Raw genomic sequence first — 25,942 nt, 5'->3', positions numbered from 1 at the left:
GCTGACCAGGTTCTTATCTTTCCCCAGTCTTGATAGACAAGCGACTCGAACCTATCGGAGACGCGAACGTGCTGGCTAGACGCTTAGCCCGTGATAAGCGGCGGCGAATTTCAGCGGGGCGTCGGTTCACTCTCTCTTTTCGGACATGTGTGGCGTTCTCGAAGCCCTCGAAGCAGAGCGTCTGACCTCCACAAACCGACGACCATCGTTCTCCCCGAGGACCCTTTTGCAATTGATACGATACCGAGACAGTGGGAAGGCATGCTGTAGGCAATCAACCCCAGGCGAAAACTCTCTTGAAACTCCCAGGCGCACGACAGTAGGTTCGATCGATCCGCACACAAGCAATTGCCGCCTGTACCCCTTGGCCGACATTGCAATTGCTGATCCGTCTGCGAACAGCCAGCCAGCATGACATGGGCAGCCACAATTACCGACCCCGCTCCTATCGCGGAGCAACACTCTTAACACGCCCGCGCCGTCGTGACGCCGGTCGCTCTAGAGCCATGCAACGCCTTCTTCTCGAAGCCCTCTCCTCACTCCACTAAGCAAGCAATCACCGTTCTCGGCCAAGGCAAGGTAAGGGCAATCCGATAACCAGGTCCCAGTTCAAGGCGACGACGACACCCATCCACCGCGCTTAAACTTCTTGATCCGCGCAGCAGTGCCTTATCATGCAACATGCGCTTTTCCGTCGATTAACCACGGGTCCTTGTCGCGGGGCTCGCCTCTTGTGATTGCAGCTCGACAAACCTTGTGGGCTAATCGATCCCATCGGTTGAGTGCGCCGGTAGGGCCACCCTGAATGCACGCAACTAGCTCGTAATCCCCGCGGTGGATAGGATATGAATGGGGCTGCTCCGCTGGAGGGCTCGGATCGCGGGACGCATGTGGTGTCATGTGATGTACCCCGGGCGCGGCGGATGGGGCCTGACCTGAAATGTTGCTGTCGGGATGCGATTGATTCGTGCTGGATATGGCTATGCGCTTGCGCGGAGAGAGAACTTACCTCATGATGGTGTCTTGTAACATGGTCACGCTGATGCTGGACTGTCACCAGCAAACATGATGCAGCAAGCTGCGCACATGTCACTAATCTAGTCACACACCGTATATGAACGTGAGAGGTACAAAAGCCACGAATGTCAACATTTCAGTCACGCAGCTGTGACTGCGGAAGGAATGCATGAGAACACGACATGACAATAAAGTCAATGAAAAACAACTGCGACCGTCTTTAATCTTATGCCAAACCACACGCAGAACAAAAGGGTATACAAAGTCCTTTCCATATCATACCCATCAACACCTCAACACCGACCCGATGCCGCTAAAAAAAACATCTAAAACCCCCCCCCATTTCCCTAGCTAACCACTTAAACCCATTCGATTTTACTTGCCCGTAATTTCGCTCTCAAGATGCTATGCAACCGTCAGTCCATCATCCACCACACTTTAGTCATCTGTAAAACTCACCGACCACTCGGGAATCTCCCTAATGCGCTGCCACATATACCTCTCGAGGCGATTCGCCGCCTTGGCATACGGAGTGCTCTCATTATTGTACTTGCGGCAATTATCAAAGATGAGCTTCGCATCGCGTATGAACTCCTCGGGGGTGGGGTATAAATCCTTTTCGTGTTTTTCTTCCATGGTAGCAAGGTCCATAGGCTCTTTAATCACATCGTAGTAATCGAGGACCTCGTCTTTGTTGACGGGTTGCTGGAAGGGCCATGCATTGCTGTTGTTTTGCATGTCGTTGAGGAGATGGAGCAGGGCGTTGTAGTTTGGTCCGTGGCGCGGGGCGCGGGCGAGTTCGTCCATGACGGGGGACCAGCCTGAGTTCTTGATGGCGGTGATGGTGAGGGGGTCGATGGCTTTGACTTCGCCCTTTGCCCATTGGGCGGGGCGGGGCATGGACCTGGTAGCTCTTGCTGACTGCTCTAATTTTTGCGTTTGCGCACTCCTTTTGTTTCAGGAGCATGCGGCGGGACTCGAGGTAGCGGATCTTGGGCACCATGCTGCACTGCATGATTGTGCCGCCCTCGTAGTCTTTGATGTAGCCCATCCAGCGCGACTTCTCGAGGGTGATTTCCTTGGTGAAGCCTTGTTTCTTAAAGTACCCGATGGCGTAGTTGTCGGCGTAGGTGAGGAAGTGCATGACTTGTGAGGTGGCTTTGACGTAGTCTTTGAGATGGGACATGAGATGCGCGCCGTAGCCCTTGACTTGTTGGTCTGAGGAGACGGCGCAGAAGACGATTTCGGCGAATTGGCCCTTGTCGAAGGGGCGGTATGTGATGCCACTGTGGACAGTTAGAGGGGCTGGCGTCAAGCGTCCCAGAGAGTTGACTTACCCCACAACCTCGAGCGGCTTCTTGACGATTGCTATGCTCAAATGCGTCCGGTCGTAGACAAGCCGCGCAATATAGTCCTTGGGCATCTTGGGCAGCTGTTTTTGGAAAATGCATTTCAGGCCCGTGAGAATGATTGTGCTCTCTCTCCGTCCGTCATTGTTGACGACGCGGAACTCGATGTGTCCTTCCCGCTCCTCGATTGCCGCCGGGTTCTCGGGGAAGGGGACTACGCGCTTCTTCGGTTCGGGCGGGGCATCCTCAACGCCAGAGGGTGAGTCGGGGCTCTCTTGCTTTGCGCGCTTGGGGGAGCCGACCTGGAGAGGGTCGTTCGCTTTGCGCTTAACTGGCGAATCCTGGCGGTTAGCTCGCAGCTCTTGGAGAGGTACTTCTGGGGACGAAGGAGTCGGCGAAGGAGGTGAGTGTGAAGGAGCCTCTATGTGCCAGAGTGGCGCGGGTGGGCCGCTGGGTGAAGTTGGGGGAGATGTCTTGTAGCCCAGCGTCTGGCGCAGACGCAGCATGTCTTTGCCCGACAACATGTTGCGCACGGGAATGCATAGCGAAGACTGTGAAGCAGCATGATGTGAGGAAATGCAGACTTACCATCGTCAGTTGCGCCCGCCATGGTTTGTGTGCTCCAGCTTCTCGACGTAAAGTCGCGCCCGCTCTCACCACATAGCGTGTAGCATGCATGTCGGGGAAGGTGGCGCCTTCCGCGCGGACAGCGCACAGGCCAATCAGCGCGCATCACGACAGAGGCCACCAAGCAGCTTCGACGAACTGTTGCAGCATCATTCACGCCCAATTGCTCACCAAATACTCATGTCGAGCCCACTACTAGACGTCTGGGAGGCTGCTGCAGCGTCGCCATACCAGCCCGGAATCGGAAAGAACACGCAGTTCACCGTCGGCTTCACGCTGCTGTTCCTGTGTACGTAGCCGTAGTTCTCGAGCTATCGTGGAGCTCTGCTAACGACGCGCAGCTCTCGTCCTTGGTACCATCTTCAGTCTCAGTATGCGCGCACACACCTTCACCCCCTCAGACTTCACACTCACAATGCGATAGACCGCTCCGTCATCAACCTCCCGCTTCTCGGTGCGCCAGCTTCAGTCGCATTCGGGTACGTGTTCACAAGCCTCAGACGCGACCACATCTAACACGCGCAGATTCGGCGCCGTCTACATGATTTGCGCAGTCGGCGTCTACGTCTAGTTCCTTTTCCACGTTCGGCGTTCGGGGGCATACTGTATGCATAGTCTGGGAATCCAATAAATAACCAAGACCGAATACCACTACATCTACCTCTTTCCTCATTTTCTCTCCCTAGCATATACACACTCTCATCTAGCACCATGGACGACGAAGAGCCTCCGGTACTTACCGCTGTGTCCAGCTCCGCACGGCAGCTATTCTCACTGCTTCGCTGTATCGCCTCCTCCAACAAAGCGCACGTCACCATCAGCGAGGAAGGTCTCAAGTTTTCTGTGAGCGAGGGCAGCTCCATGGAAGGTACATGTCCACCACTTTGTCCCACAAAAGCTGGAATGCTAACGCGCTCTATCAGCATCAACCTTTCTCAACAAGTCTCTATTCACCACCTACAACTTTCACGCTCCCACACGTCAGCGCGCCGAAATCTCAGACAGCGAAGACGAAGAATCCGAATCGCCCACCGCCCCCAACTTCCAAATATCCCTCCCCGCGCTCCTCGAGACTCTCCAAATCTTCGGTCTCACAGACCCCAACACCTCGAAACCGCCATGGGCGCGCGACAACCCCTACCCCACCAGCACCGCCTTCTCCAACAACGTCCTCGGCATGAACAACCTCTGCCGTATATCCTATGCGCACGAAGGCGCCCCCCTCTCCATCATCCTCACCGAAGCCTCCATCCGCACCACCTGCGACCTCTCCACCTACGAGCCTGAATACGCCGAAGAAATCCCTTTCGACCGGCGCAGCGTCGTGCTGAAAACAATCATGCGCGGCTCCTGGCTGCACGACGCGTTGTCCGAACTCTCCTCCACAAGCCCGGAGAAACTCACCATTTATGCCAAGCAAGTCGGTGGCAAACCCTTCTTCGCGCTCTCTGCGACGGGCACGCTGGGCAGTGCGAGGGTCGAGTTTAATAACCAGCCCCGCTCGATTCGCGCACAGCTCGGCGGGCCCGAAGACGAACACACCAATCTCCTCGAGACGTTCCAACTCTCCGACCCCGAGGATGTTCTCCGCTCGAGCTATCGGTTTGCGCTGGTGCAGAAGGCCGCAAGGGCGATGAGCGTGGCGAAGAAAGTTAGCATTCGTATGGATTCGCAGGGCGTGTTGAGTCTGCAGTTCATGGTCGAGGTCGAGGCGGCTGTCGCGGCGGGGGAGGCGGCGAAATTGAGTTTTGTCGATTTTGTGGTTGTGCCCATGATTGAGGAGGATGGAGAGGAGGAGGGTGCGGAGGGGGATGAGGTTAATGATGAGACGGTTTTTATGAATGGGGATGAGGATATGGGCTGATTTCAAGGTCACGTAAAGGAATTCCATGCAAGTCTTTGTATAACGTCTTTTCCAACTCGCTGTTTTACGATTAAACTCACTTTGTTCCGTCTCATCTCGATTGTAACACGTGTCTGCAAATCATAAGGAAAAGGAGAAAAAAAAAAAAAAAAAAAAAAAAAGACTCCAACTCTTCTAAACGTACAATCTGTCCTGCTGATTTTTACCGAGAGCCCTTTGTCTCATACCGTCCTCGGTGCTTTTTCCCTGGGACCCCAAGAAAAGTGTTACGCAGAGTACTAGAAGCAAGGAGACAAAAGACTTTGAAAGTTTTTGATGAACGGAGCCCACGTGAACGCTGTCATGTGCAAACGCCTGTTTGAAATATACACCGGGCTTTCTGCGAAGACATGGAAAACGGCAATTTGGTCGTAATCGATCGTGACTTGCGCCTCCAATCGTGTTTCGTGATTATATCAGTTCCCTTGTTGGCCTCAATCTCGCCGATTGGATGCTCGATGGCGATGGCGGTTCCAAACGCCTTTTTTGTAGGTTTTTTGTAGGATGGAAGGGAAGCAATGGACAGTAGGAACTGATCTCGAACTTCCTTGTGTGGCATGGTGACTGACCATGTCCACTCAAGTAGCTTTTGCTCCAACATCTACCACTCGAATTCGCCATTGGCCTTGTGGAACAAGTACCTGTTAACAGTCAGCACTCGCCCATCTCGTCACTTCACAGTACTCACTCCTTCTTGTTCGTAGTCAAGATGCCATCTTTGAGCGTGCACTTCCACTTGTTCTTGACGCGCTGGACCTTGTCATAGGTGCACAGCATGTAGTCAACCATCTCATCATCACTGTTGTCCCCGTCATTAAGCTCGTCCTCGGGGTCATCGAGGTCAGAGTTAATCGCATCATCAGGGTCCTCTTCCTTTACATCGTCGTCACCATCGAAGCGGGCAGGGCCTGGGGCGCTCGGCGATGCCTCGGCATCTTCGGCCTGCAGAACGCGTACTGCTGCCCTTCGCTTCTTGCCCTTCGGCATCGAGTCGAGTGGGACCATCAACCCGCTGTCCTGACGCATAGCCATAGCGTCAATGCGAGCGCGCATAAATTGGTCAGCTGCAAGACGGCCTGCTTCGTCTTGCAAAGCTGCAGCTCGTGCTGCCTTGAGCGCATTCCAATCAGCCATCGCATCACCAGAACCGTCGACCTGTGATTGGTAGACCTGTCCCTGTTGGGGTGGACGTTGCTGCTGCTGATGCTGCTGATGCTGTTGCTGTTGTGGGATTTGTTGAGGCATACGCTGTTGCTGCTGCTGCTGCTGCTGCTGCTGAGGTGCCATCATGCGCTGACCCTGCTGGACCTGCTGACCCTGCATAGGCATATGAGGCATCTGCTGCTGCTGGCCTACATTGGGAAAGTTCATGACAGGCTGCTGCATGCCATTCTGCTGCATCACACGCTGCTGCACGAGAGACGCCGCTCGCTGCTGGGCCAAGTTCTGGTCATAGCCTCCTGTGTAGCCACCGCCATTGGCAGTCTGGCCCTGGGGATAGTTTGAAAGAGGTTGTTGGTAACCACCTCCTTCAGCTTTGATAGGCACATTAGGGAAATTCAACGCGTCTTGCGGCGCGGACACGGGCGGCATATCATTGTCCGTCTTGACATTCGACGGGACTGTAGGCGGCTGTCGCGGCAGCTCAGGCTGGGGGTCCCATGGGAACTGCGCAACCTTGAGAGCAGACAACTTGTCTTGCCAGCCCTGAAAGTATGTCAGTCCGGGTTCCTGATATATAAAGGATCATAAAAGAGAAGACAGTTGTCAGATGACGAGGCTATGCCGCATTAGGCAGCCATGGGCTTGGCTTGGCGGGGTATGGCAGCTGGCAGGGGCTATAAGAAGTGACCCAAATACTCAAGGCGCCCCCCGACCTGCGAAACCAGCCGGCTACTCAGCCCCGCTTTCGGCCGCCCATCACCGCCAGAGCCAGGCTGCATCGCGCCATCGTCCATCGCAGCGCAACGATCGATGAATAATTCGAGGAAAAGAAAATAGACGTGGAAGAGCGTTGAGAGCGTGGAGCAACTGCGCGTTGCAGCCATGGCTGAAGAAAAGGAAGGTGCGATAGCCGGATAGCCGACCAAGCTGTCACGTACCTGCTTCATCTCGTCGAGCGTCGTCTGGTCCACGCCGAACTCCTCAAAGTCATTCTGCGAGGCCTGAATCACCTTGTCGATGATCTGCTGGTACACAGCGCCCTAGGTGTCGCTGTCAGCGCGCTTGCCTTTACCTCGTCCGCCGCCGCTCGCGCAGCGCTCTGGGACAACTAACCACGATCGTGTTCGACATGGCGGCTTCTCTTCGACTCTTTCAACTATCTAGTGTATGCCTTGCTACAGGGCCAAGTACGGCGCAGCGACTTTGCGACTGTCGCGTGCGTGCAGAGGATGGATATAGACGCCAGCACTCCAGGCTGCGGATAGAAGGGCGCGCGCGCTCAAAGAAGCTCTTGCGCCGCTGACAATGGACTACGGATACGGGTATTCAGACGGCGGGTCTTGTGCGACAATCTGGGGTGCCCTCAACTTGTGGTCGTGGGGACGCAGGTAGGTGGTTCGGCGTTGGTCGACCCAGCCCAGGCGACAATCGACTCTGGTAGCTCGCTAGCGCCGCGCTAGTACACGTGACGCGACCGATCGCGACTTCAGCGGTTCTTTCACGCATGCTCTCTGTGGTAACTGTGTCCGTAGTATTACATTTAATCATAATATCATGCCCGCTCGTGATCATCAATATACTGCCAACGCCGGATATTGTGAGGTACCTGCTTTCAACGTTACGATGCTGGCACCAAAGCCTTCCTCATCGCCATGTCAACAGCTTTGCGCCTGAATCCTGGCGCCCGTCCCAAACAAACGCTGTTATGGATAAGCTCTGCAACTGCCGTTAGATTCATGTTCAGATGAAGTGCAATTGCAGGGCCAGACTCACCATCGATGAGCTTAGTAATCTCCACCCACGCCACCTTCTTCCTCTTCTGCCTGGGCACCACCTCGACTTCGCTCATCATATCAAGCCCGAGGTTCATATTGACGCCGAAGCTGCTAGCATCAGTAAACTGGTAGTCGTACCCTGGTGAGAGGTTGAGGCCGAGATTCTGGTTGAAGGCGAGGCCGGCAGTATTCGATTGGTATGATGGCTGAGCAAATGACATGTCGAGACCAAATGACGCATTGGGATTCGGATACTCATGTGTCGTCGACGGCGGGGTCATTGTGTCTGCAAATGCACATTTCATCAGTAACATTCGCGGAGTAGAACACAACCATGGAGCACTCACCACCCACAACCGATCCATTTGACTCACTGTGCGTCAAGCTTGGCGTCGTATTACTCTGACTGCTCCTCCTATCCACTTCACCGCCCTGTTCACCATCATCATCGTCGATGAGACACTGCGCAAACGAACTCTTCGGATCCATTCGACATGCCCACTTATCTTCCAGATACCTCTGAACATCGTGCGCATCGAACCACTCCCCCTCATATGCAGTCAAATCCATATCTGGAAGGAACTTCAGTGTTCCATCACTCACGCTTTCCATACGCACCATCCGTTTCTCAAGTGGCCCAATCTGCCGTATCGACCAGGTGTTCTTCAGGGGCATGACATTGCCCGTTGGCGTCTTTGCGGGGATAATGTGTCCCCGCGCCACCTAGATGAATGAAAGGTGTTTCCCAGAAATCGAGATCATCGTTGACGCTACGGGCTAGCATCGCTTTGAAGCGTGCATGTAGTTGTTCGAGCGAGAGGTAGGATAGAGAAAGCTTGAAGATGTGTTCCAGGGCGTGAGGCGGGACAGAGCTGTTGCTGAGAACATGGAAACCCTTTTCTAAAGTGGCGCGTGTGAGGCGTCGGGCTAAGGTTGTTTCGTCGTGGCTGTAGGTGAAGATAGAGGCAATGGTCTTTTTGCTCAGAGAAGGCATTTGGATAAGTGGTGTTGAGAAGCGGGTCATGGGCGGTGTTACGTCAGGCGTTGGAATTCTGATGGGGTAAATTTGAGGGTCTGGTGAATATGAGTCCTCGTCGTGTATCATATTGACCATGCCAAACGGAAGTTCATTAGTTGACTGCGAGGTTATGGTTGTGGGTTGATAGTGTAGAGTCGAATTTCTGGATTGATCCCAGATCTCTCCAACCGTGAATTGTCGTCGTGGTACAAGGCTACTAGTCTGTGCTTGTGGAAGTGTTCCACCGACGTTCTGGAAGTAGTTCTCGGGCGGTGTCTGCGTCTGTGTATGCTGAGTGCTTTTATCCGGTGTAGTGGAATAACCCCATCCGATGTCTCGTACTTCGGCAGGTCGCCTATGCTCATCAGTATACACAATTCCGTGTATAGTATGACTAACGTTCCATTAGAGGTAGTGCACCTTGCACTTATGCAAGAAAAATCGAGAAAGTCACGTACGAGATATCAGCCTGCGCTCGTTGCGCAATTCGAGTTGGTTCAGCCTGCTCGGCACCATCACCGATTTCATCCTCGCCAGCTTCGATTTCACTAGCAGTCTGCGCTAGATTTGTGAACGCCTCGGTAGCATCCTTAAATTCACTCGTCAGGCTTGAGCTTAGCTGCAGCAAGCCCGCCTTGAGTGTTGCATCTTTCAGCCGCAGGAACGTCTTGCTCATCTGATCGATGATCAAATGAAGCTGCGTGCTCTGAGATTTTAGTGATGAGATCGTCGTTTCTTTCCTCAGGCGGTACGCTCTTTGCGCCAGGCGAATTTGCGTCCTTCGTCTCTGTTGTAATGTCAGCTTTCATCTAATCGAAGGTTTTCCAACGTTCGGACATCTGCATCTCGCCTCAAAGACACAAGAGACATTCGGATCCTCGTCAGCCCACATTTGACAAGAAGCGACTTACATCCGCAGCAGTCGCATCCTGAGGTTCAACTCTCGGCCTCCCCCTCGCCTTCTTCCCCTCCTTCCCGCCATCATCACTCGTCCTCGATCTCTTCCTCGACGGCACCTGCTCTTCCGATTCCGAGCTCGTCATCTCTCGTCACCAAACGTACAAACAATAGGACCAAGCACGCTTCCCAGGCGAAAAAGTGTAAGTCACCAGGCTCACAGGAAGTTTCCTCAAACGCCAAAGATACGATATCACAGATAAGTGAACAAACGAAGCCCAAACGACGCAACCCAAGATCCTAAAAACAAAAGCCCAGAGGACTCCGCTCCAGCATATGCAGGGATTCACAACGTCGATCCTTGTTCCACCGTTGCACAGGAGCGCCCCCGCAGACAGCTTTAGAGCTTACCAAGCGCGCGATCAGCCGTTTCGGGACTAGACTGTGGTGAGTGCATGAGCTCTTCCGTGCGCAGGACAGATCGCAGGAGAAAGGAAGTGCGGAGATGGAAATGTAATTAATTTCTAGTTGGTTCGAAAGGGAATATCTTGCGATGGTAGGGCAGGCGGGGCAGGCGGGTTGTGGTCTCTCAGAAGTGATCACTAAACACTAAAAAGTAGATCCGGAGCGGCGTCCGCTTCTCACGTGATCGGAGGTTATAATGTTGCCTGTTCCGTGCTGACGGTTGTGTAAATACGCCGAATATGATGATGAGATGTATCGAGTATATCGGAGCGTGCTTCAATTTTGGATAAGATGTGGATTTAGAAAAGGATATGTTAGGTGCCTTTAGGTACGTAGTACTACGTAAGGTAGATTGAAAGTAAGTGGTCAAAAGTGCTTCTTCTGTTCAGCCTCCGCTCCACTTCCCGTCTGAAAGCCCACATGGCGGCCCGCATGCCTACATGAAACGCGCCCTACGAGCTGCGGGGTCCGTCTCTGAGTGAAGGAACCATGCCAAGCCATGTGTCTGGAGGCGCATTATAAGACCTGTCCTCAGCCGGTATGTAAGCACGTGCGGAATCTGCCGCATCGTCGCTGTTCTCGCCCTGTGAAGTTTTTGTACTATCCTCGTGGTTTCTGCTTACAGTATGCTTACTGCTTTGTGGAGCCGTCTTGGCCTCGATTTCGTCGACTCGTTCATCTTCATCAGCATCACTCAGCGCAGTGGTTCTGCTCCTATCTCCATCAGAATCGTTCAATATATCAACATCGCCTTTTACAGCTGACTGTTCATCGATCCGTTTGTCCCCGCGGCCCTCCTTATTGACCCATTTCTCGAGCTGCTCCTTGGTGGGCTTAAAGTGGCACCACACTTCATCTGACGTCGTGTAACCCGTGCCCATGCCACCCTGGAAATTTCTTTTGAACTTCCGCTGCAGGCCTGCAAACACTCGCTTCCTGAATTCGTGGTCTATTTGTAATCTCGCGGCTATCCATTGATCGTCCGGACGGTGTTCGTTCGGGAGTTCCTCTAGCAGTTCTGTTTGTAGAATCTTTTCGTCGGTAAGACAGCGGTTGATTATGGCTTTGCCTCCTCCCGATTCGGGCGTTACGAGCCGCAGGAACTCGAGGCTAGCTCTGTGAGATTGTTTTTAGCAATCCATGATAAGCGAATAGTCAAAGAGAATAAACGTACGATATGTTTAGATCAATGGCGCGATTTGGGTGGACAGTGGCCTTCAGAAAGAAGGAAGCAATATGCCTGTATAAGATCGAGAAATCGGACTGAGAGATGTGTACAGATCCTCGCACAGTCAGTAAGTAAGCGGGTGAGCCATGTTCGCTCGCTTCTTCCATGAGCGAATGCACGGCGTCAAAATTGGACTGCCAGTACATAAATGCTTCAGAGTTAATACCAAGTATGGGCAAGTGAATGCGGTGTTTGGGGTCTTCTGCAGGTGGCCTAATTGGAGCTCTGTTCAACATTAGTCCATGTCGTATCTAATGTGATTTTAGGCTGCAATGCTTACCCCCAGATGTCGTAGATGATGCCAGCCTGTACGTTTTTGAAACGTTCCGTATGTCTAAGCACTTCCACTACCGTTGCCGCGCCGAATGAATGTCCCGAAACCACAAATGACTCGACATGGAAGCGTCCTTTCCAATGTGTCCAATCGACACCCTTCAGCCCTCTCGAGCTACCACCAACGTAACCCTCACAGCGGAGGTTTTGTCGTGCAACCTCATCGCCCTTACCAACACAGATCATCTTCAACACGCGGTATGCTTCTTCTAGCTCGCAAAGACGCAGCTCGATTTGGGCATTTCGGAGTTCTTGGTCGACACCATGTTCGTTGTTTGGGGCAGTGTCCTTGGGATTGTTTTTCGGAAAGATGTAGTCCTGAAAGCATTAGTACGAGCTATCAATTTCCCCAACCCTGAGAGTCAACTCACGACGTGGTGATATCCCTGCCTCAGCTCCTCGTCGGTGTGGTCCAAAGCTCGCCATTTCTCCTTCTCTTTCTCGCATGCTGGATCGTTTTCGCAATCGTCTTTCCCTACCTTCGCACCTCCATGGCTGTCTTTGTTCGCACGCTTTCTGTGATTGACAAACGTCCTTGCTCCGCTCCCGTCTCTGTGTTCCACGGCACAGACTACGAAACCGTAGCTGGCGAACTCTGTGCACAAGCTGCTATATGCGGTCTTGGAGCCTCCCAGGCCGTGACTGAACATTAGCAAAGGGAAAACAGGGTCCCTTTCCATTCCTTCTGGAGGTGGCCCTTGTTCATTCTTTACTTTATAGCCACGCTTTTTCGAGTTACCCTCTGGTGGCCAATGTGTCGCCGGGGGAGTGTTTCGATAAGCACGTAGCTTTGTGAGCATCGTTGTTGGAGCAGTGAAGGCGATTCCGGCCCACTCAGGTATGCCACCAAACTTGGAATATCCCTTGGCTGTCTCCATTCTCGGTCTGGGAACCCAAGTCTCACGACTCCATTCCTTGCCCCCACCGGGAGCCGGGCCCGTCCCACTACCAAATGCCGCAGGGTAGTAAAGGTTGAAGAGTACAGTCTCTAGTTGCAGAAGGTGTCTCCCATTTCGTTTTATGTGTGATATCGTACGCGGGTTCTCGACAGGGATTTCAATCTCCATAGATCCCACAGAATAAGGGCCTGAAGCAGGAGGTAGAGACGATAGTGGGAACGTCAAATGATCTCGCAAAGACGCGGGCGGTCTTGATCTGGGTTTTCGTGCGCGAGGAACTTCCCCAGTAGAGTGTTGGCCCACGCCACTGCTACGTCGGCCATCGCGCTCGTGGTCAGTGCCCGTGACGCGGGTTGTCTGTCGCTTCAGAAAAGACATACTGAAAGTCGAGACTATCTAAGGGTTTAAATTCATGGGTATCGTAGAACTGAAGTTATGTACAATGCAACGAGAGGTAAAATGTCAGAGCGCGTCAAGCTCAAACACGGGAAATAGTGTGAAGGAAGAGATGGCTACGTGTTGGAGAATGCACACACGCCTTCCAGTGCTTAAGTGCAATATGCATATCGTACGAAAGCTTCTTTGGCATCGGAAAATGCGGAAGCGCGATGTTAGTCTGCGCGTAATGTTGTTTTCGCAGATATGATGTCACAGGGACGAGCCGAGTTTCAGCCGGATCGGCAGGGACCACCCAATGTGACGGTTCACCCATCGTGTGCCACGAATGTTTTGAATGTAGATCGATTGAATTTATGCGTAGGCTCCAAATCAGTGCGGTGGCCTGCATGTGTATGCTGTCCACCGTAATTGCGCTCACGAGAGGTGGCTCGATTCGCGGTGGAATTTTCCCTCGGCGACCCATGCTCACTACAGCTTCATACATCCCAAGATCATGGATGCGCAGATGAGCCAGGGTTCCAAACGGCGCGGAAGATCTTCTGCCTCAGTGAATTCTTGTTCTAGGCCTAGGCATGTCTCCAGTGTCCAAACGCATGCCATGCCTCTTCGAAAGAGCGTTAGTGCCTTGAGTGGAGACAGTATTCAAGGACAACCAGCCTGACATTGCCTTTGTATAATGTGTTCTTGAGATCACGGCTTCGCTCAGGTTGCGCTCTGGGTCTTGTTGAACTCAGGCTTGACCTCCATGTTGTTTTGCACATGGCTCTTCAGCGCCGCCCATCGATCCTGTGTCGCTCCACCTGATGTGGTGCTGGCCAACTGCACTAAGTTCTGATTGAATCTCTCCTTCTCCATCTTCTCAAGCTTCTCTTTGCGCTTCATGGCGCCGGGTCGGCTCTTCAAGCTCTTGCGCTGTATCTTGGCCTGCCCTGTCTCAACCTTGCCGTCGGCGCCTGCGTCATCGAGACCGGAGAGCGCATCTGCTAGTGACTCGAGATTGGCGACAAGCTTCTTGTTCGGTCGCCGCCGCTTCTGGGACTTGGTGGTGGACTTTTCAATTTTGGAGACGAAGGAGGAATGCTTGATTTTCTGCTTGTCTTTCTTGGAAGACGCAAATGCGCTCTCATCAAGCGACTCTGGCTTGGGAAGTGTAGCTGCCGGACGCACTGCTCGCGCAGACTTTGCGCGGGCTGTTGTACGCTTCTTTATTGGAGCCTAGACAGGTCAATACTATTTCACGTAATCTCAGATACAGTAAGCAGAAGACTTACCATGTTTGCGCAATCAGTTGGTAGGCTGGGTGGAGGGAGTTCATGCGAACTTCTGCATGCTGGACATTTTCCCGCTCCCTATCGATAAGCTCCGCTCGTTCACCCGCCACGCTCCTTGCTGGTCCGACCACCCCACTTCACTTCACTTACAACCATGCTATCGCCTTGTACCACACCCCTTGAGACCCCGCTCACACGCACTTCAGAATCGTACGAGTCTGTAGAGCTCGCTCTGTCTCGGTGGCATATGTCGACTAACCTTTGCTAGCCAGGACTGATCTACCACCGTTCATGTTGCCAGGTCGATATTCGCAAAGATTCAGGCTTATCGCAAGACATGTTACTCGTTCAGGTATGCCAGTATCCTTGATAACACAGTGACGGTTCAATACGGAGTAGCAACCGGTGCGGTGACTGCAGCCGTTGTACCAACTCTACGCAAACAACCCAGCGACGCAACTTGATGTATACTTTTTGTATCGTCAGCTCGCATTCTAAGCACAAGACAACCAATCGCGCTGAGCCACAAACCAACTGGCCGGAGCAAAAACTCTCGTTGCAGCCAGCCGCCACCAACGCCGGGCTTCGTATGCGACGGCCTGTCCCTCTACAGACAATCATTGGCCTTCATCGTGCACCGACAGTTTTCTAGTTTTGCTTCTTATTCTCGTATATGACACCTTCAGTTGCGCGGAGAAACTAAGCTGCAAGAACACGACGTCCTCAAAATATTAATGAGGTATAACAGCCACGAGCACCACGCCAGGCCTGCCCGGTACAGCCCTTTCTGTTTTGTCGACATCTGAATCCTGCATGAAACGTACACATCCGAGGAATCAGGGTTCCAAATGATAGAGGTGTGTCGCATCCTCGCACCACCTCCTTGTACCACCGTGGCACGAGCTCGCATCCCAACACTCCGGAGCTAGAGTCAGCTTTACGACAAGCATCAAGTCTAGAGTCAGGGACGCGTGCTACGCACTTGCATCAGTTCAGTCCTCTTCAGGCCATTTTGTCCTCTGATTCGCCCTTGCCATTTCTCCAGCTCACTTCTACTGCTATCCGTAGCTGCTTTGGGAGTGAACCTGTCGCGGGTGCCATCCGGATCGTTCTAATGCCATCCCTCGAAGTCAATGCAGGGGCGCGAAGACCTGATGACCTCAGGCTTGAAGGGAGTATTACGAATGTGCAACTTTTTGCCCCGATAGTAAAGCTATCTGGCCTCTTGCACTAGTCCTTCCTTCATCAAGATCTATTGCAATATACATTTTATCAAAGCTCATTTTAATGTAATTTCCGCAAAGCGAGGGCTTTCAATCATGTCAAATTGTGCTTCGGCAGCAGATCATGCCCATGCGCTCATTAATTCCCAGAGTCGTGGGACCGTTCTGGTAATGGTAGCTTGGTTTCTGGCGTCTCTATTGGTAAGTCGATCACATACCTACAAGCCCTGGCATTAACTTGATGTCAGGCATTGTGTACGGTATTCAGGCTCATATGTCGATGTCGATCGCATTATGCCCCAAGTCTTTCGATCGCAGATGACATCGTCATCGTAGCAGCTTCACTGTGCGGCTTGGGGGTGACGATAGTCATTTCTACAGCAGTAGACTCGGGCCTAGGGAAGACGGGATGTCTTCTCAGCTGGGGCCAACTCGAAGACATACAGATCAGAATTTTCGCTTCCACGATACTCTTCGTGCTAGTCCTAAGCATATCGAAATGCTCCCTGTTAATGTTTCTGCACCGAGTGGCAAATAACACACTTCAAAGAGTTGGGATCATGACAATTGGCGTTGTCGTCTTGATATGGATGCTTGGTGTGTTGACTGGCATCATATTTGAGTGCGAAATGCCTCGACCTTGGGAGATCTGGACAGGAAAATGCATACCCATGGTGAGTTGATTCTCCCAACACAAACAAAAACACTGACAACCCCCAGGTCCCTTTCTGGATCACCACAACAGCCATCGACATCACCATAGACCTAACCCTGCTCATCCTCTCAACCCACATGATCTGGCTCAAACCCCTCACAACCCACCAAAAAACCACCGCCACAGCAATCCTCTCCCTCCGAGTACTGTACGACTCCCCCTTCTCCCATCCAAAAACTCTCTCTCTTCTAAACCCTCACTAACCACCCTAGACTCATCCTCTCCTCCGCCATCCGCCTCGCCTACCTCAGCCCCTTCTTCTCCCCCACAGACCCAACCCTAACATCCACCCCCTACACAATCCTCTCCCAAATCCAATCCACGCTCTCCATCCTGCTCTCCTGCGCCCTAATTCTTCCGCCCCTCACCGGCCTCACCACGTCCTCGCCGCCCCACCATCGGCACGCCAAACACTGGTCCGGCTCGACCATCGGCACGCCGTACGAAGCCTACCAACCGGCGGACCCGTTTAGTTCGCGGACGTGTATTGTTGCGCAGGCGCCGGCGCATGTTCCCACGAGGGCGCACGACGAGGACTTCATTTTGCCGGAGCGAGTCAGAGTGCCGCCGCGCAGGCCGGAGCCGCCGTGTGAGCGGGACAGACCGGATCTGAGCATGTTTAGGAAGACGACGGTGCTCAGGGAGTGTCGGTCGATGCCGAGTGTGGGGAAGGGCATGGTTTGAGGACATGCTGTTGGGGATTGTGTGGGTGAGAATCGAGTATTTGGAAGAGAGGGTAAAAGCTGAATATGTTATTGGGTATTGGAAGCGCTCGGATATGGCATATGTATTAGCTTGTTTCGGGTATTTGGGGGTTTCTTGGTTGTTTTGGCGTAGCTGCGAAATATATATGGCATCTTTCATGCACCTGTTCTTTTTCTTTTCGGAATCATCTGAGCCTCATCTCGCTATATCTCTCATGCATCTGGTACCTCTCAAATCGGCAAGGAATTTGTCATTGGAGATCAGTTGGAGATTATGTAGTGACATGCCATTCTCTCCAGCCTTCCCCAGCTTCTGCTATCTTTTCTATTCAGCAGATAACTCTTGGGATGCTTACTGCGTTCCAGCGTGACTCTTCCAAGGCAAGAAACATTGCCGTCATAACTTCTTTCATGTGATGTAAAGTTAGCTCTTACGGCGATGCCCATCGTTGATCTCCAACGACTCTCATCGGAGGCAAAACACACATTGATGGACGATGGCAGGAGAGGCGAGGTGTAGAATGCTGAATGTCTATTGCTCTTGTATTCGAAAGTCGCAGACCGATATAAACTGGCTGGCACCCATATCCACAATTACCCACATCTTGCGACCTCTAGCAACGAAAGCCGTTGATGGCAGCTAGCCAGTGTCGGTTTCCCGTGCAGGTCTACAAGCGTAATGTATCCATCGCATCCCCTTTTACTCTCTACTTCCGCGGCGGCTCCGGCTTGGCATTCGTGACAGCCGTAATCAACTGGTCCACAACCTTGGAGCCCGACTTCTTGCCAATGTCGTCAATCTCCTTGACCTTGACGTCGGTCGCCTTCTTTGCGTCCTCCTCGGCCTTCTGGTTGCCCGAGCTGTGCTGCACGTGTGTCAGCTCTCCGCTTGATCCCAAATAGACCAGACCGCTACTTCATACCTCCTTCTCGAATTTCTGGTACTCGTTCTCCTTCTCGGTCTTGTAGTCCTCGATCTCCTTCTGCGCCTCGTTTCGCGCGTCCTTTACGCGCTTCGTGCGGTCTTGGGGGGTTAGATGGGTGGTATGGTTGGGGGGATTGGGGGTTGGGTACATTCTCTTGCTGGTTGAGGGTTAGTATCGGGTGGGGAGTATGGTTTGGAACTCTGATTCACCTTGCTGGACTATCTTCTGTGCATCTCGCTCGGCCTGGGTACTGTGTGAGCTGGGCGGAGGTCTTGGTGGGCTGTGGTTCTTACGTCGAGCAGGGTCTGGATACCGGCGGAGTTTTGGGCGGACTAAAGGTATATTAGCATTGAACGGCGAGCTCTGCAGATTACAGTGAGCTTACCATCTTGAGGTATCGAAAGGCGGGCGGAGGTTGAGGTTATGGCGGAGGTGAGTTGCGGAGAGGCATGATGCAGCTCATGGACTTGGCATGGCAGGTGCACCTGGGCCCAAGCTCCTTCCCGCTGCCGCCAAAAGTCATCGATACCCTCGATGACACTAACATTTTCTTGACTTCACCTCACCATTACTCCTGGAAGTATGTCTCGAGCATCGCAAATCACGTTGGCGACTACCTGTATAGGTGCAATTGGCATTGTCGCCGCTGTTCACTATGGACAGAGGATCGAAAAAGCTGTATGCACAATCCCCAGCGCGGAACATGTTCATATCTGACACTCCTCCCAGGCCATGCACGCCGGTGTCATTCGCGATTATGAGCAACAGCGACTGAAGCGCGAACGTCAAGCCGACTTCGAGATGCAACGAGCACTCGAGGAAGAATACAGGAAGGTCCAGACAGTCTCAGATGGCGGAGGACCCGCAGCAAAGCAAGGCGACACCGGCCGATGAGAACTACCAGCCTAAAGTTGCTGCGGCTGCCAGCCCTAAGGAGGCCAGTAGCGGTGACCGAAAGGCATATCGCCATGTTTGCAGGGCTGTGATGGCCCAGGATCACCACGTGCCTGGCTGCGCCACCAGTTCTTTGCCTCAGGGACGACATAGCCCTACTGTGCATCTACGATTCTCCGACCTATCACTGAGATTTTGTTGCTGGTGGCGCACGTTGCAAGCAGAATATGGTGTGACCTTGTGGACGATCACGAGACACTATGCGATTCAGCGTCTAATGCTGATCTATTGGTCCCCGTTACGGACTGCATAGGCGATTTTGGATGAATGGATGAATTGGGCATATGACACCACGTCGCAATGACAGCAAGCTCACGAAGGCGGTCTCGCTATGATGATTTGTGCTTGGCGGTGTATAAGGCGTCCCACGATGTAATTGCGACTGGGCAGGCCTTGGACTTCTTTGACGCAAGCCTGTCTCATTGTCGCCGCAAACAGCAACAAACCAAAATACAAATATGGCATCCTGCTTCAACAACTCAACCCTTCCTCTCCGGCATTGTCCAAAAATTAAAATTCAAAGTTCACAGTGGCGAGTACAACAATGACCAGCCATCAGCATAATTTAGTGGCAGTATCAGCCACTCTTGGCTATCACCTCACCTGCCCAATGCGTCTCCACGATCACGGCCAACACAGGCGCAAGTCATCGATCCTAGCGCAACTCCGCTCCGCGCAGCATCGAGTTTTTCTCGGTTAGTCGGACCAGCACAGCATTTGGTTTGTCAGGCATCCATCACAGGATCGTGTTTGGCCACAATTGGGTTTCTAGAAGCTCGGCAGATCGACAGTATGAGGTCACAATTCGCTGAGCTTGTTCGCGCAGCTTGAGGACGCCACTAAGCCCGTTTGTGTGTGTGTCTTGGCACTGCGGGCGATGAGTGTGTTTCCAGAGAGCGAGGGCGAGGGTGTGAAGGTTGACGAGTCCGTTTCCAGACTTTGCACAGTGAAAGGCACCGCGCATTAACATAATTGGTGGCTTTAGAGTAAATGCACGCCTAGCTAGACCGGAGTTTGGCAGTGCATTACAAGAGCACAAGGCTGTGTTGCGCTAAGGAATGTTCGCCTCAGGCTAAGGATCTTTCAATGACGGAACGCAGTGCTTCCTGCCGCTAGTAAATCGCGGGTCGCCAGCTTAAAGACGCCCGTTGCCTCCCCTTGTATCTCCACAAACTTGCAATTCACGACCCAGCAAACGAATACTATTACAGGCAAACATATCCTTCTTGCTTGTACACTTCTCATTTCCAGACCACTGGTCATATTATATACATATCCCCAAGACATACCGACCCGTGTCGCACACTTTCAACTTTCACCATGGTGCGACTGCTCTCCGGTCTCGCATACCTTGCTCTCGCCACAAACACCATCTCAGCCGCTTCATTACCAGACAGCAATGACGCGCTCTCAGCCAACATCTTGCCCAACCACGCGCCCCGCGCTGCTGAAGTCGTAGCTCCCGAGCACACGCTCGAGCGTCGCAAAGGCGGAGGCGGTCGTGGCGGCGGTAGCAGCGGTGGCGGCTCATCATCAGGAGGTGGCCGTTCAGGCGGAGGTAGCAGCTCATCAGGACGCACATCCGGCAGCTCGATGGCCGGCGGCCGCACAAGCACCGGCTCAGGACCCAAGCCCGCATACGGTCGCGGCGCATACTACGGCGGCGGAGCAGCAGTTCCGTACTCAGCTGGTTCGCGCACACCCAAGGGTCTGATCGCCGCGCCCCTACTCGTTGGCGGTGCAGCGCTGGCCATCATGCCCGGTCTATGGCTATACAGCGTGTACCCGTATCACTACAACAACCCATACCGCTTCTACAACCGCACGGCCAACCGCACGAACAACAACGATAACGACAACGATCGCCGCAGTCTGGTCTACCTGGTGACAAGGCAGGAGCAGGGCGCCAACGAGACGCTGCCCGTTGTGTGCTTGTGTCAGGAATTTAGCCCGTGTGGATGCGACGAGAACGATGACCCGGCGTATATCAGCGACCTTGTCGGAAACGGAAGCTATGCCGCGCTGAATAAGAGCTTGATCACCGTCTCAGATGTTAACAACACCCGCTCGCTCGTCCTCAACGGCACACTGCCCAACGGCACTACGGCAGCAGGAGGAGAAGACGACTCAGCAGCTGCACACTCGATGGCCAAGTACACTGGCTACTGGGCCATGGGCCTTGTAGTCTTGTATGGTGTCATGTTGTAAAGCGTTGCTTTTCGACAATACCTTTTTTCCCCTCTTAGTTCACGACTTCACGCTTTCTGAGATTGTATTACTATGATATGCATGTAATACACGACTGGCGTTTGTTTCCCCGATGGAGGTTAAGGGGCAGCTTGAGATGGACATACTGATACCCCCCTCGCTGCTTGATGTTTAGCATTTTGCAATAGACTTTTCTGACAGAATGAATGGTTTTGACAATCTGATGTGTCTCTTGATGGCTTGTGATGTGTCTCGAATCTATTGTCGTGTAGTAAGTCTTATGAGTGCGGTATTGACTTGTGGATGTTGAGTCTGCACTGAAGTTTGCCGCTCGGGTACGAATTCGAAGCTTGTCCTAGTTCGACGCCAGTTAAATTCACGATCACGAACGGGTGCTTGGGGTACTTCGCTTTGCGGAAACGAGTAGCACGACGTGCTCGAACAAAGTGCATACATACATGTTCAGCAACGTTCAACTCAGCCATTGAAGAGCGACTGTGCGGTTACGCAGGAATCCAAAACAAGTTACTGTCAGTAGATCCGCGGCGAGAATACATCCTACACTTTTATCTTGATCGACGAGACAAGGTATGTCCTGACGAGATTGTTTTCAAGGTGCGCAGATCACGCCGTATGTACGAAGAGATGTGTCTGCATTAGTCAAGGATGAAACCATGAAATGGATGCGGCCAATGGTTGAGCAGTGTTTTTGATGCTTTTGCTTGCCGGCAGTGACTGCACGCAAGCCAGTCTATGTGATGAACGCGTTCGAAGTATTCAGCCTGTTTTGTTCCGCCCGACTTGTTTGAACCATGGCGTAAGTTTTCTGCTGCTGTCAAGGTCAGGAGACAAGCGTGGTATCTGTTGATTCAGTGCGGATTGTCAGACATCCTCTCGTTAATCCGACCTTTGTCACCGTCTTCTCCGTTGTCTCACCCGCGGCGAGTCACGTATGGAAAGTACCATTGTGTGGTTCGTCCTTCTCTTCTCGGGCGTAAAAGCACAAGGACCCACGTCGTGTGTCTGTTGGCCGTGCGGCACAGTTCAAGAGCACCGCGTCGCTGAAGTCGAGAACTTTCTGTATGCCAAGAGAAAGGCGGGAGCGTGAGGTGAAGTTGGCTACCGGTGAACAAGACAGAGAGTCTGAGATAGAAGAAGTTTGGCACTGCAATTTCATTGGTCGCGGGATCTGACATACAGTATTGGAGACTGTGGGACGGAATTGAGTTTCGGGTCGTTGGACATGTTTGATCCGATCATATTCTGCTTTTTTTTTGAGTGTTGTTATTCATTACGTTTGCTTGGCGACTCAACTGAACAGCTCGATCTGGCAGCCAGATGACGAGTTCTTGTGTTTTGATCGGTTGGGAGTGATGTGCAAGCTCTTAGTCGTACTGTTAGAAGGGCTGCTCTGATACTACATATGAGAGACTAGGTAGTCAGAAGCATGGCCACACACACATGGTGTCGTCAACAGAGGTGGGGTAGGCCTGGACTACGCCTAGCTGCCTTGCGTGTGATTTCCAGGGCATTGAGGCCGCCCTATCAACGGCAAGGATCATAGAAGCCTGTGCCATGAAGTTGTCCGCCAGGAGATAAAGATGTTAAGCGGACTTGAAGCAGTTTGGCTGTAAGCTGCCGATTAATCACCGATGGAATAACAGCTGCGGGTTGAACCTAGTACCGATCATGACGGCGCCAATACAGATGTAAGGTGTCGAAGCATTGCCGGTCAAACAATTCGGAGGAGCGAGCAGTAGACGTGGGGTCTTGTAGCCTCTCACACTTTTCCGAGGCCATGGTTTCGGTGGTCGTAGGGCTGACCGTTTAATGCATGCAGCGTTACTAGGGTGTACCTTCACCGCCATGTGAGACATCGGGCCGTGCCATTCATATGCCGACATTATCTTGGTTGGTCGCGAGACAAGTTTGCGGACTGTTGCTTCCACGTCCATCCTCACCGGTACCGTGCCTATAGAGTTGATAGTCATGTGGCATACTATAGTGCGCATGTGATAGCAATCGTTCAGAGATCCTCACACTTTGTTTGCCCTGAGCCACACAATCGGTGTGTGTTGTGATAATCCTTGCCATTGTGAATCATGCCTCCTAATCGCGCTCGGGTGCGTCTCCCCAAGGTAGGTAGGCTGGAGATCTCATGAGGCACTTCGAACAATCGCTTGGGTCCGAAACCGAATCTACTTGCAGACTCAGTGTAGACTGGATCTCCAGAGGCACACACCGTATGCCGTCATTCATGGACGCAGTATAATTTCTCTTATCAAACGCGCTGTTGCTTGCCCCGAGCGCCGCGGATCCGAAGCCTAGGGACTGCCGAGCATGACAAGACCCGTTCATGTCATGGCAGTACCTAACAATTTTCGAGTGCGGAGTCAGGGAATGGGTCCAAAACCATATTTCGCGTGATGAAATCTGCCTTGCAGAACGATCGTACTTGTGCCTTTGTATAGTATCGCAGTGGGGGCTGGTCTATTCCGATGATTGCCACGGGCGTAAAAACTCGTTTCCCGAAACATTGAGGCTATTCAGGGCCCAACTTCCCGATTGAATCAAAGCCTCGATCCCCACAAGGGAAAACAGACTATCTGCGACATCATGCTTGACACTATGGGGCATAGGGCTGAGCTGAACGCAAGAGGCAGCTTGCTCCAGAATGCCGGTGTGAGACACTGCTACCGGCGCCACGCGAACCCAGAGCCGGGAGAGATGCATAGGGCTGCATGCTTGTGATTCAACGGCGCAGTAAGCGGGTCTAAGCCATCCAGTCACGGAGCGGCGGTGTCAGGGGAGCGCCGACTTCTTCATAATCCAGAAAGGCTGTAGTCGAATGCAAGGTATTAGACTCGAATAGTTGGCCAGCGTATCCAATCTGCAGTTGCGGTGAAGCTGCTTTTCAGCAATGTGGTTCGATGCTGTGGGCACCACACCCTGCCGCCTGGCGTTTTTAGATATGAGATGACAAACTCTGGGTTGACGAATCAGACCTTCTGGCCAGAGAAAAGTACACGTTCTCTCCACACAATGTGCGACAGCTTGCAGACTTGCAGGCAACGCTCAGCTGGTCAGCCTTATTCCCTGGCGGGGAAATGAGCAGCCAATGACACGGGCATCGGTAAGTGTACAAACAACATGAGCCGCAGTTTGACCAGGACCTCGGAAATTCGCACTTCAGTTGATGAGTGATTATGCGACGTTAATGGTTACTCTATGGTGTTTGAGAAGTGAAGAAGAACTCTAAGAATACGATCGCACTGCCCCAAACCGGACTATCCCAAACCAGGGAACTAAGCGAGAGCCCCGGAGGTCTCGCATGGGTCAGCGGTCACGGGCCAAGAACCACCACACTTCTAATCCTTCGGCCTATGCAGCGCTGCATGCCACCATTCCTGCTTGAGATGTAGCATTTCCACTTCCCGCCAGAGCCGCTGCCGAGGCGTTCGTCCAGCGCATGGACTACGGTGAGGGCTGCCACGGCACGTTGCGTATCAACGTTCGCAGCCACACCTCTTCCATACCGCTCATCAAGTCCGACCATGATTATCAGGATTGTGGCTGATTCAGGACGTCAGATCCGATCAATCAAGTCGCCTAGAGATCGTGATACCTCATGGAGGACGCTCAGTATGCCCATCTAGGATATGTCTAAAGCCTGTATCTTTTCCAGACCCCGCCCATCCGCAGTACAGGGGCGACGCGCCATTCGCTTCTTCGCCCGTGCGCGCCTGCGCTGCAGTGGGCGAAGGCGCATACCATACTATTGAGCTCTTCACGGAATCGTGGCATCACACCTGGCCCCATGGCCCGACCAATGGATAAAATGGACGAATGATCGGCGAGAGCTGAAGAGCCTCCAAGAAGCGAGCCACCCCACCCCTGCTACGGGCAACTCTCTTACCACTTGCTCTATGTGTCGACTAAATCTCATGATGGCTGTGCTGGGTCTTGAATGTCCCCTCTTAGCAGCACCCGTGCTGACTGTGCATCCCAAATGGACACACGGGTTCCCGTTGCCTAACGGACGTGCAGATGCTCGAAGCATGCCTTCCGTGTGTGACCCACGCTGGCCCATGCTCTCTTCTCCGTCTTGTCACATTCTACTATATATCCTAGCTCTTCGCTCGTGTGGATTCTCTTTATATCTTCAAGTATCGATCTTACATTGCTCTCATCACTCTACATTATCTGGTTGTCGACTTGATCAGAATTTCTAGTCCTTTCCCTCATCACACAGCCAATATCGCACCGCATATCCCTCAACATGTGCTATCAAGTTGTCGAGAGATACTCCGTCTGTCGATGCCTATACCACCAACATTCCATCGACCCATGCTCCGTATATGGCCAGCGTGGGCATGCAGTGCAAGAGAAGACGGTCCTTGTTGGCTACGCCTGTAGCATGCACAGTAGCCATCGGCCGGAGGTCACCTATAATGCCGGTGTGTTGCCAGATTCTGGATACGGAAGTGGCACATTTCCATCGTCGTTTTAAGATCGCTGCACCTATACGCCATCGACACAGCTTCACATGCCATCTTTATCAGCGAAGGAGTTTGGATCATTTTACATCTACGGCCCACGATTCGAGGACCAAATCAACAACGTCTTAATGGTGGCCACTCGTGGGAGGAGTACTTTTGAAAGCATCACTGGCTTCACCGTGGTCTGTTAGATCGCAATGTACACACATGGGCACGGCGTTTATTTTCTTTGGTTTAAGGATTTTATGAGGGATATCACGCATGGAAACTAGGCGCTCTCGAGCTATCAGCGGATTTTGGAATGTACGATTATGATGGGATTGGGACATTTTCTTTAGCATGGATTTGGAGTATATGTCTCTTGCCCT

At 52.6% G+C, this 25,942-nt stretch overlaps 17 protein-coding genes across 17 annotated transcripts; 6 read left to right on the top strand and 11 right to left on the bottom strand.

Moving 5' to 3' along the window:
* Positions 1 to 672: 672 nt before the first annotated feature.
* Positions 673 to 1,032, bottom strand: SNOG_11531 (hypothetical protein; the record flags this gene model as incomplete). Its single annotated transcript, XM_001801719.1, has 2 exons — positions 673 to 970; positions 1,010 to 1,032. The coding sequence occupies 2 exons, from the start codon at positions 1,030 to 1,032 to the stop codon at positions 673 to 675; spliced, it is 321 nt and encodes a 106-aa protein (XP_001801771.1).
* Positions 1,033 to 1,455: 423 nt separating this feature from the next.
* Positions 1,456 to 2,890, bottom strand: SNOG_11530 (hypothetical protein; the record flags this gene model as incomplete). Its single annotated transcript, XM_001801718.1, has 3 exons — positions 1,456 to 1,921; positions 1,965 to 2,303; positions 2,355 to 2,890. 3 exons carry the CDS (start codon positions 2,888 to 2,890, stop codon positions 1,456 to 1,458), a joined length of 1,341 nt encoding a protein of 446 aa, XP_001801770.1.
* A 148-nt stretch (positions 2,891 to 3,038) lies between these two features.
* On the top strand, positions 3,039 to 3,661 carry SNOG_11529 (hypothetical protein; the record flags this gene model as incomplete). Its single annotated transcript, XM_001801717.1, has 4 exons — positions 3,039 to 3,282; positions 3,335 to 3,364; positions 3,418 to 3,472; positions 3,519 to 3,661. 4 exons carry the CDS (start codon positions 3,039 to 3,041, stop codon positions 3,562 to 3,564), a joined length of 375 nt encoding a protein of 124 aa, XP_001801769.1. The 3' UTR covers positions 3,565 to 3,661.
* A 43-nt stretch (positions 3,662 to 3,704) lies between these two features.
* Positions 3,705 to 4,857, top strand: SNOG_11528 (hypothetical protein; the record flags this gene model as incomplete). The annotated part of the gene is made up of 2 exons (XM_001801716.1): positions 3,705 to 3,861; positions 3,917 to 4,857. The coding sequence occupies 2 exons, from the start codon at positions 3,705 to 3,707 to the stop codon at positions 4,855 to 4,857; spliced, it is 1,098 nt and encodes a 365-aa protein (XP_001801768.1).
* A 278-nt stretch (positions 4,858 to 5,135) lies between these two features.
* SNOG_11527 (hypothetical protein) lies at positions 5,136 to 5,455 on the bottom strand (the record flags this gene model as incomplete). The annotated part of the gene is given in 2 exon segments (XM_001801715.1): positions 5,136 to 5,211; positions 5,229 to 5,455. 2 exon segments carry the CDS (start codon positions 5,453 to 5,455, stop codon positions 5,136 to 5,138), a joined length of 303 nt encoding a protein of 100 aa, XP_001801767.1.
* Positions 5,456 to 5,497: 42 nt separating this feature from the next.
* Positions 5,498 to 7,191, bottom strand: SNOG_11526 (hypothetical protein; the record flags this gene model as incomplete). Its single annotated transcript, XM_001801714.1, has 4 exons — positions 5,498 to 5,537; positions 5,585 to 6,632; positions 6,821 to 7,100; positions 7,174 to 7,191. 4 exons carry the CDS (start codon positions 7,189 to 7,191, stop codon positions 5,498 to 5,500), a joined length of 1,386 nt encoding a protein of 461 aa, XP_001801766.1.
* Positions 7,192 to 7,678: 487 nt separating this feature from the next.
* On the bottom strand, positions 7,679 to 8,116 carry SNOG_11525 (hypothetical protein; the record flags this gene model as incomplete). The annotated part of the gene is made up of 1 exon (XM_001801713.1): positions 7,679 to 8,116. One exon carries the CDS (start codon positions 8,114 to 8,116, stop codon positions 7,679 to 7,681), a length of 438 nt encoding a protein of 145 aa, XP_001801765.1.
* Positions 8,117 to 8,463: 347 nt separating this feature from the next.
* On the bottom strand, positions 8,464 to 9,896 carry SNOG_11524 (hypothetical protein; the record flags this gene model as incomplete). The annotated part of the gene is made up of 3 exons (XM_001801712.1): positions 8,464 to 9,208; positions 9,312 to 9,640; positions 9,765 to 9,896. The coding sequence occupies 3 exons, from the start codon at positions 9,894 to 9,896 to the stop codon at positions 8,464 to 8,466; spliced, it is 1,206 nt and encodes a 401-aa protein (XP_001801764.1).
* Positions 9,897 to 10,667: 771 nt separating this feature from the next.
* SNOG_11523 (hypothetical protein) lies at positions 10,668 to 12,654 on the bottom strand (the record flags this gene model as incomplete). The annotated part of the gene is made up of 4 exons (XM_001801711.1): positions 10,668 to 11,151; positions 11,390 to 11,668; positions 11,724 to 12,094; positions 12,148 to 12,654. The coding sequence occupies 4 exons, from the start codon at positions 12,652 to 12,654 to the stop codon at positions 10,668 to 10,670; spliced, it is 1,641 nt and encodes a 546-aa protein (XP_001801763.1).
* Positions 12,655 to 13,776: 1,122 nt separating this feature from the next.
* SNOG_11522 (hypothetical protein) lies at positions 13,777 to 14,348 on the bottom strand (the record flags this gene model as incomplete). The annotated part of the gene is made up of 2 exons (XM_001801710.1): positions 13,777 to 14,289; positions 14,346 to 14,348. 2 exons carry the CDS (start codon positions 14,346 to 14,348, stop codon positions 13,777 to 13,779), a joined length of 516 nt encoding a protein of 171 aa, XP_001801762.1.
* A 1,359-nt stretch (positions 14,349 to 15,707) lies between these two features.
* SNOG_11521 (hypothetical protein) lies at positions 15,708 to 15,820 on the bottom strand (the record flags this gene model as incomplete). Its single annotated transcript, XM_001801709.1, has 2 exons — positions 15,708 to 15,763; positions 15,787 to 15,820. The coding sequence occupies 2 exons, from the start codon at positions 15,818 to 15,820 to the stop codon at positions 15,708 to 15,710; spliced, it is 90 nt and encodes a 29-aa protein (XP_001801761.1).
* Positions 15,821 to 16,197: 377 nt separating this feature from the next.
* Positions 16,198 to 16,967, top strand: SNOG_11520 (hypothetical protein; the record flags this gene model as incomplete). The annotated part of the gene is made up of 3 exons (XM_001801708.1): positions 16,198 to 16,242; positions 16,289 to 16,431; positions 16,496 to 16,967. 3 exons carry the CDS (start codon positions 16,198 to 16,200, stop codon positions 16,965 to 16,967), a joined length of 660 nt encoding a protein of 219 aa, XP_001801760.1.
* Positions 16,968 to 17,694: 727 nt separating this feature from the next.
* Positions 17,695 to 18,063, bottom strand: SNOG_11519 (hypothetical protein; the record flags this gene model as incomplete). The annotated part of the gene is made up of 2 exons (XM_001801707.1): positions 17,695 to 17,853; positions 17,911 to 18,063. 2 exons carry the CDS (start codon positions 18,061 to 18,063, stop codon positions 17,695 to 17,697), a joined length of 312 nt encoding a protein of 103 aa, XP_001801759.1.
* Positions 18,064 to 18,365: 302 nt separating this feature from the next.
* Positions 18,366 to 18,688, top strand: SNOG_11518 (hypothetical protein; the record flags this gene model as incomplete). The annotated part of the gene is made up of 2 exons (XM_001801706.1): positions 18,366 to 18,493; positions 18,643 to 18,688. 2 exons carry the CDS (start codon positions 18,366 to 18,368, stop codon positions 18,686 to 18,688), a joined length of 174 nt encoding a protein of 57 aa, XP_001801758.1.
* A 1,359-nt stretch (positions 18,689 to 20,047) lies between these two features.
* On the top strand, positions 20,048 to 21,294 carry SNOG_11517 (hypothetical protein). The gene has a single exon (XM_001801705.1). It carries the CDS (start codon positions 20,188 to 20,190, stop codon positions 21,073 to 21,075), a length of 888 nt encoding a protein of 295 aa, XP_001801757.1. The 5' UTR covers positions 20,048 to 20,187; the 3' UTR covers positions 21,076 to 21,294.
* Positions 21,295 to 22,721: 1,427 nt separating this feature from the next.
* SNOG_11516 (hypothetical protein) lies at positions 22,722 to 23,169 on the bottom strand (the record flags this gene model as incomplete). Its single annotated transcript, XM_001801704.1, has 2 exons — positions 22,722 to 23,047; positions 23,076 to 23,169. The coding sequence occupies 2 exons, from the start codon at positions 23,167 to 23,169 to the stop codon at positions 22,722 to 22,724; spliced, it is 420 nt and encodes a 139-aa protein (XP_001801756.1).
* A 2,185-nt stretch (positions 23,170 to 25,354) lies between these two features.
* Positions 25,355 to 25,765, top strand: SNOG_11515 (hypothetical protein; the record flags this gene model as incomplete). The annotated part of the gene is made up of 2 exons (XM_001801703.1): positions 25,355 to 25,532; positions 25,638 to 25,765. 2 exons carry the CDS (start codon positions 25,355 to 25,357, stop codon positions 25,763 to 25,765), a joined length of 306 nt encoding a protein of 101 aa, XP_001801755.1.
* Between the last annotated feature and the right edge of the window lie 177 nt (positions 25,766 to 25,942).

This window comes from Parastagonospora nodorum (genome assembly GCF_000146915.1).
Source record: "Parastagonospora nodorum SN15 chromosome Unknown scaffold_19, whole genome shotgun sequence".
Lineage (NCBI taxonomy): Eukaryota > Fungi > Ascomycota > Dothideomycetes > Pleosporales > Phaeosphaeriaceae > Parastagonospora > Parastagonospora nodorum.
The sequence above is the reverse complement of the archived record's forward strand: the minus strand, read 5'-3'. Positions and strand labels throughout refer to the sequence as shown.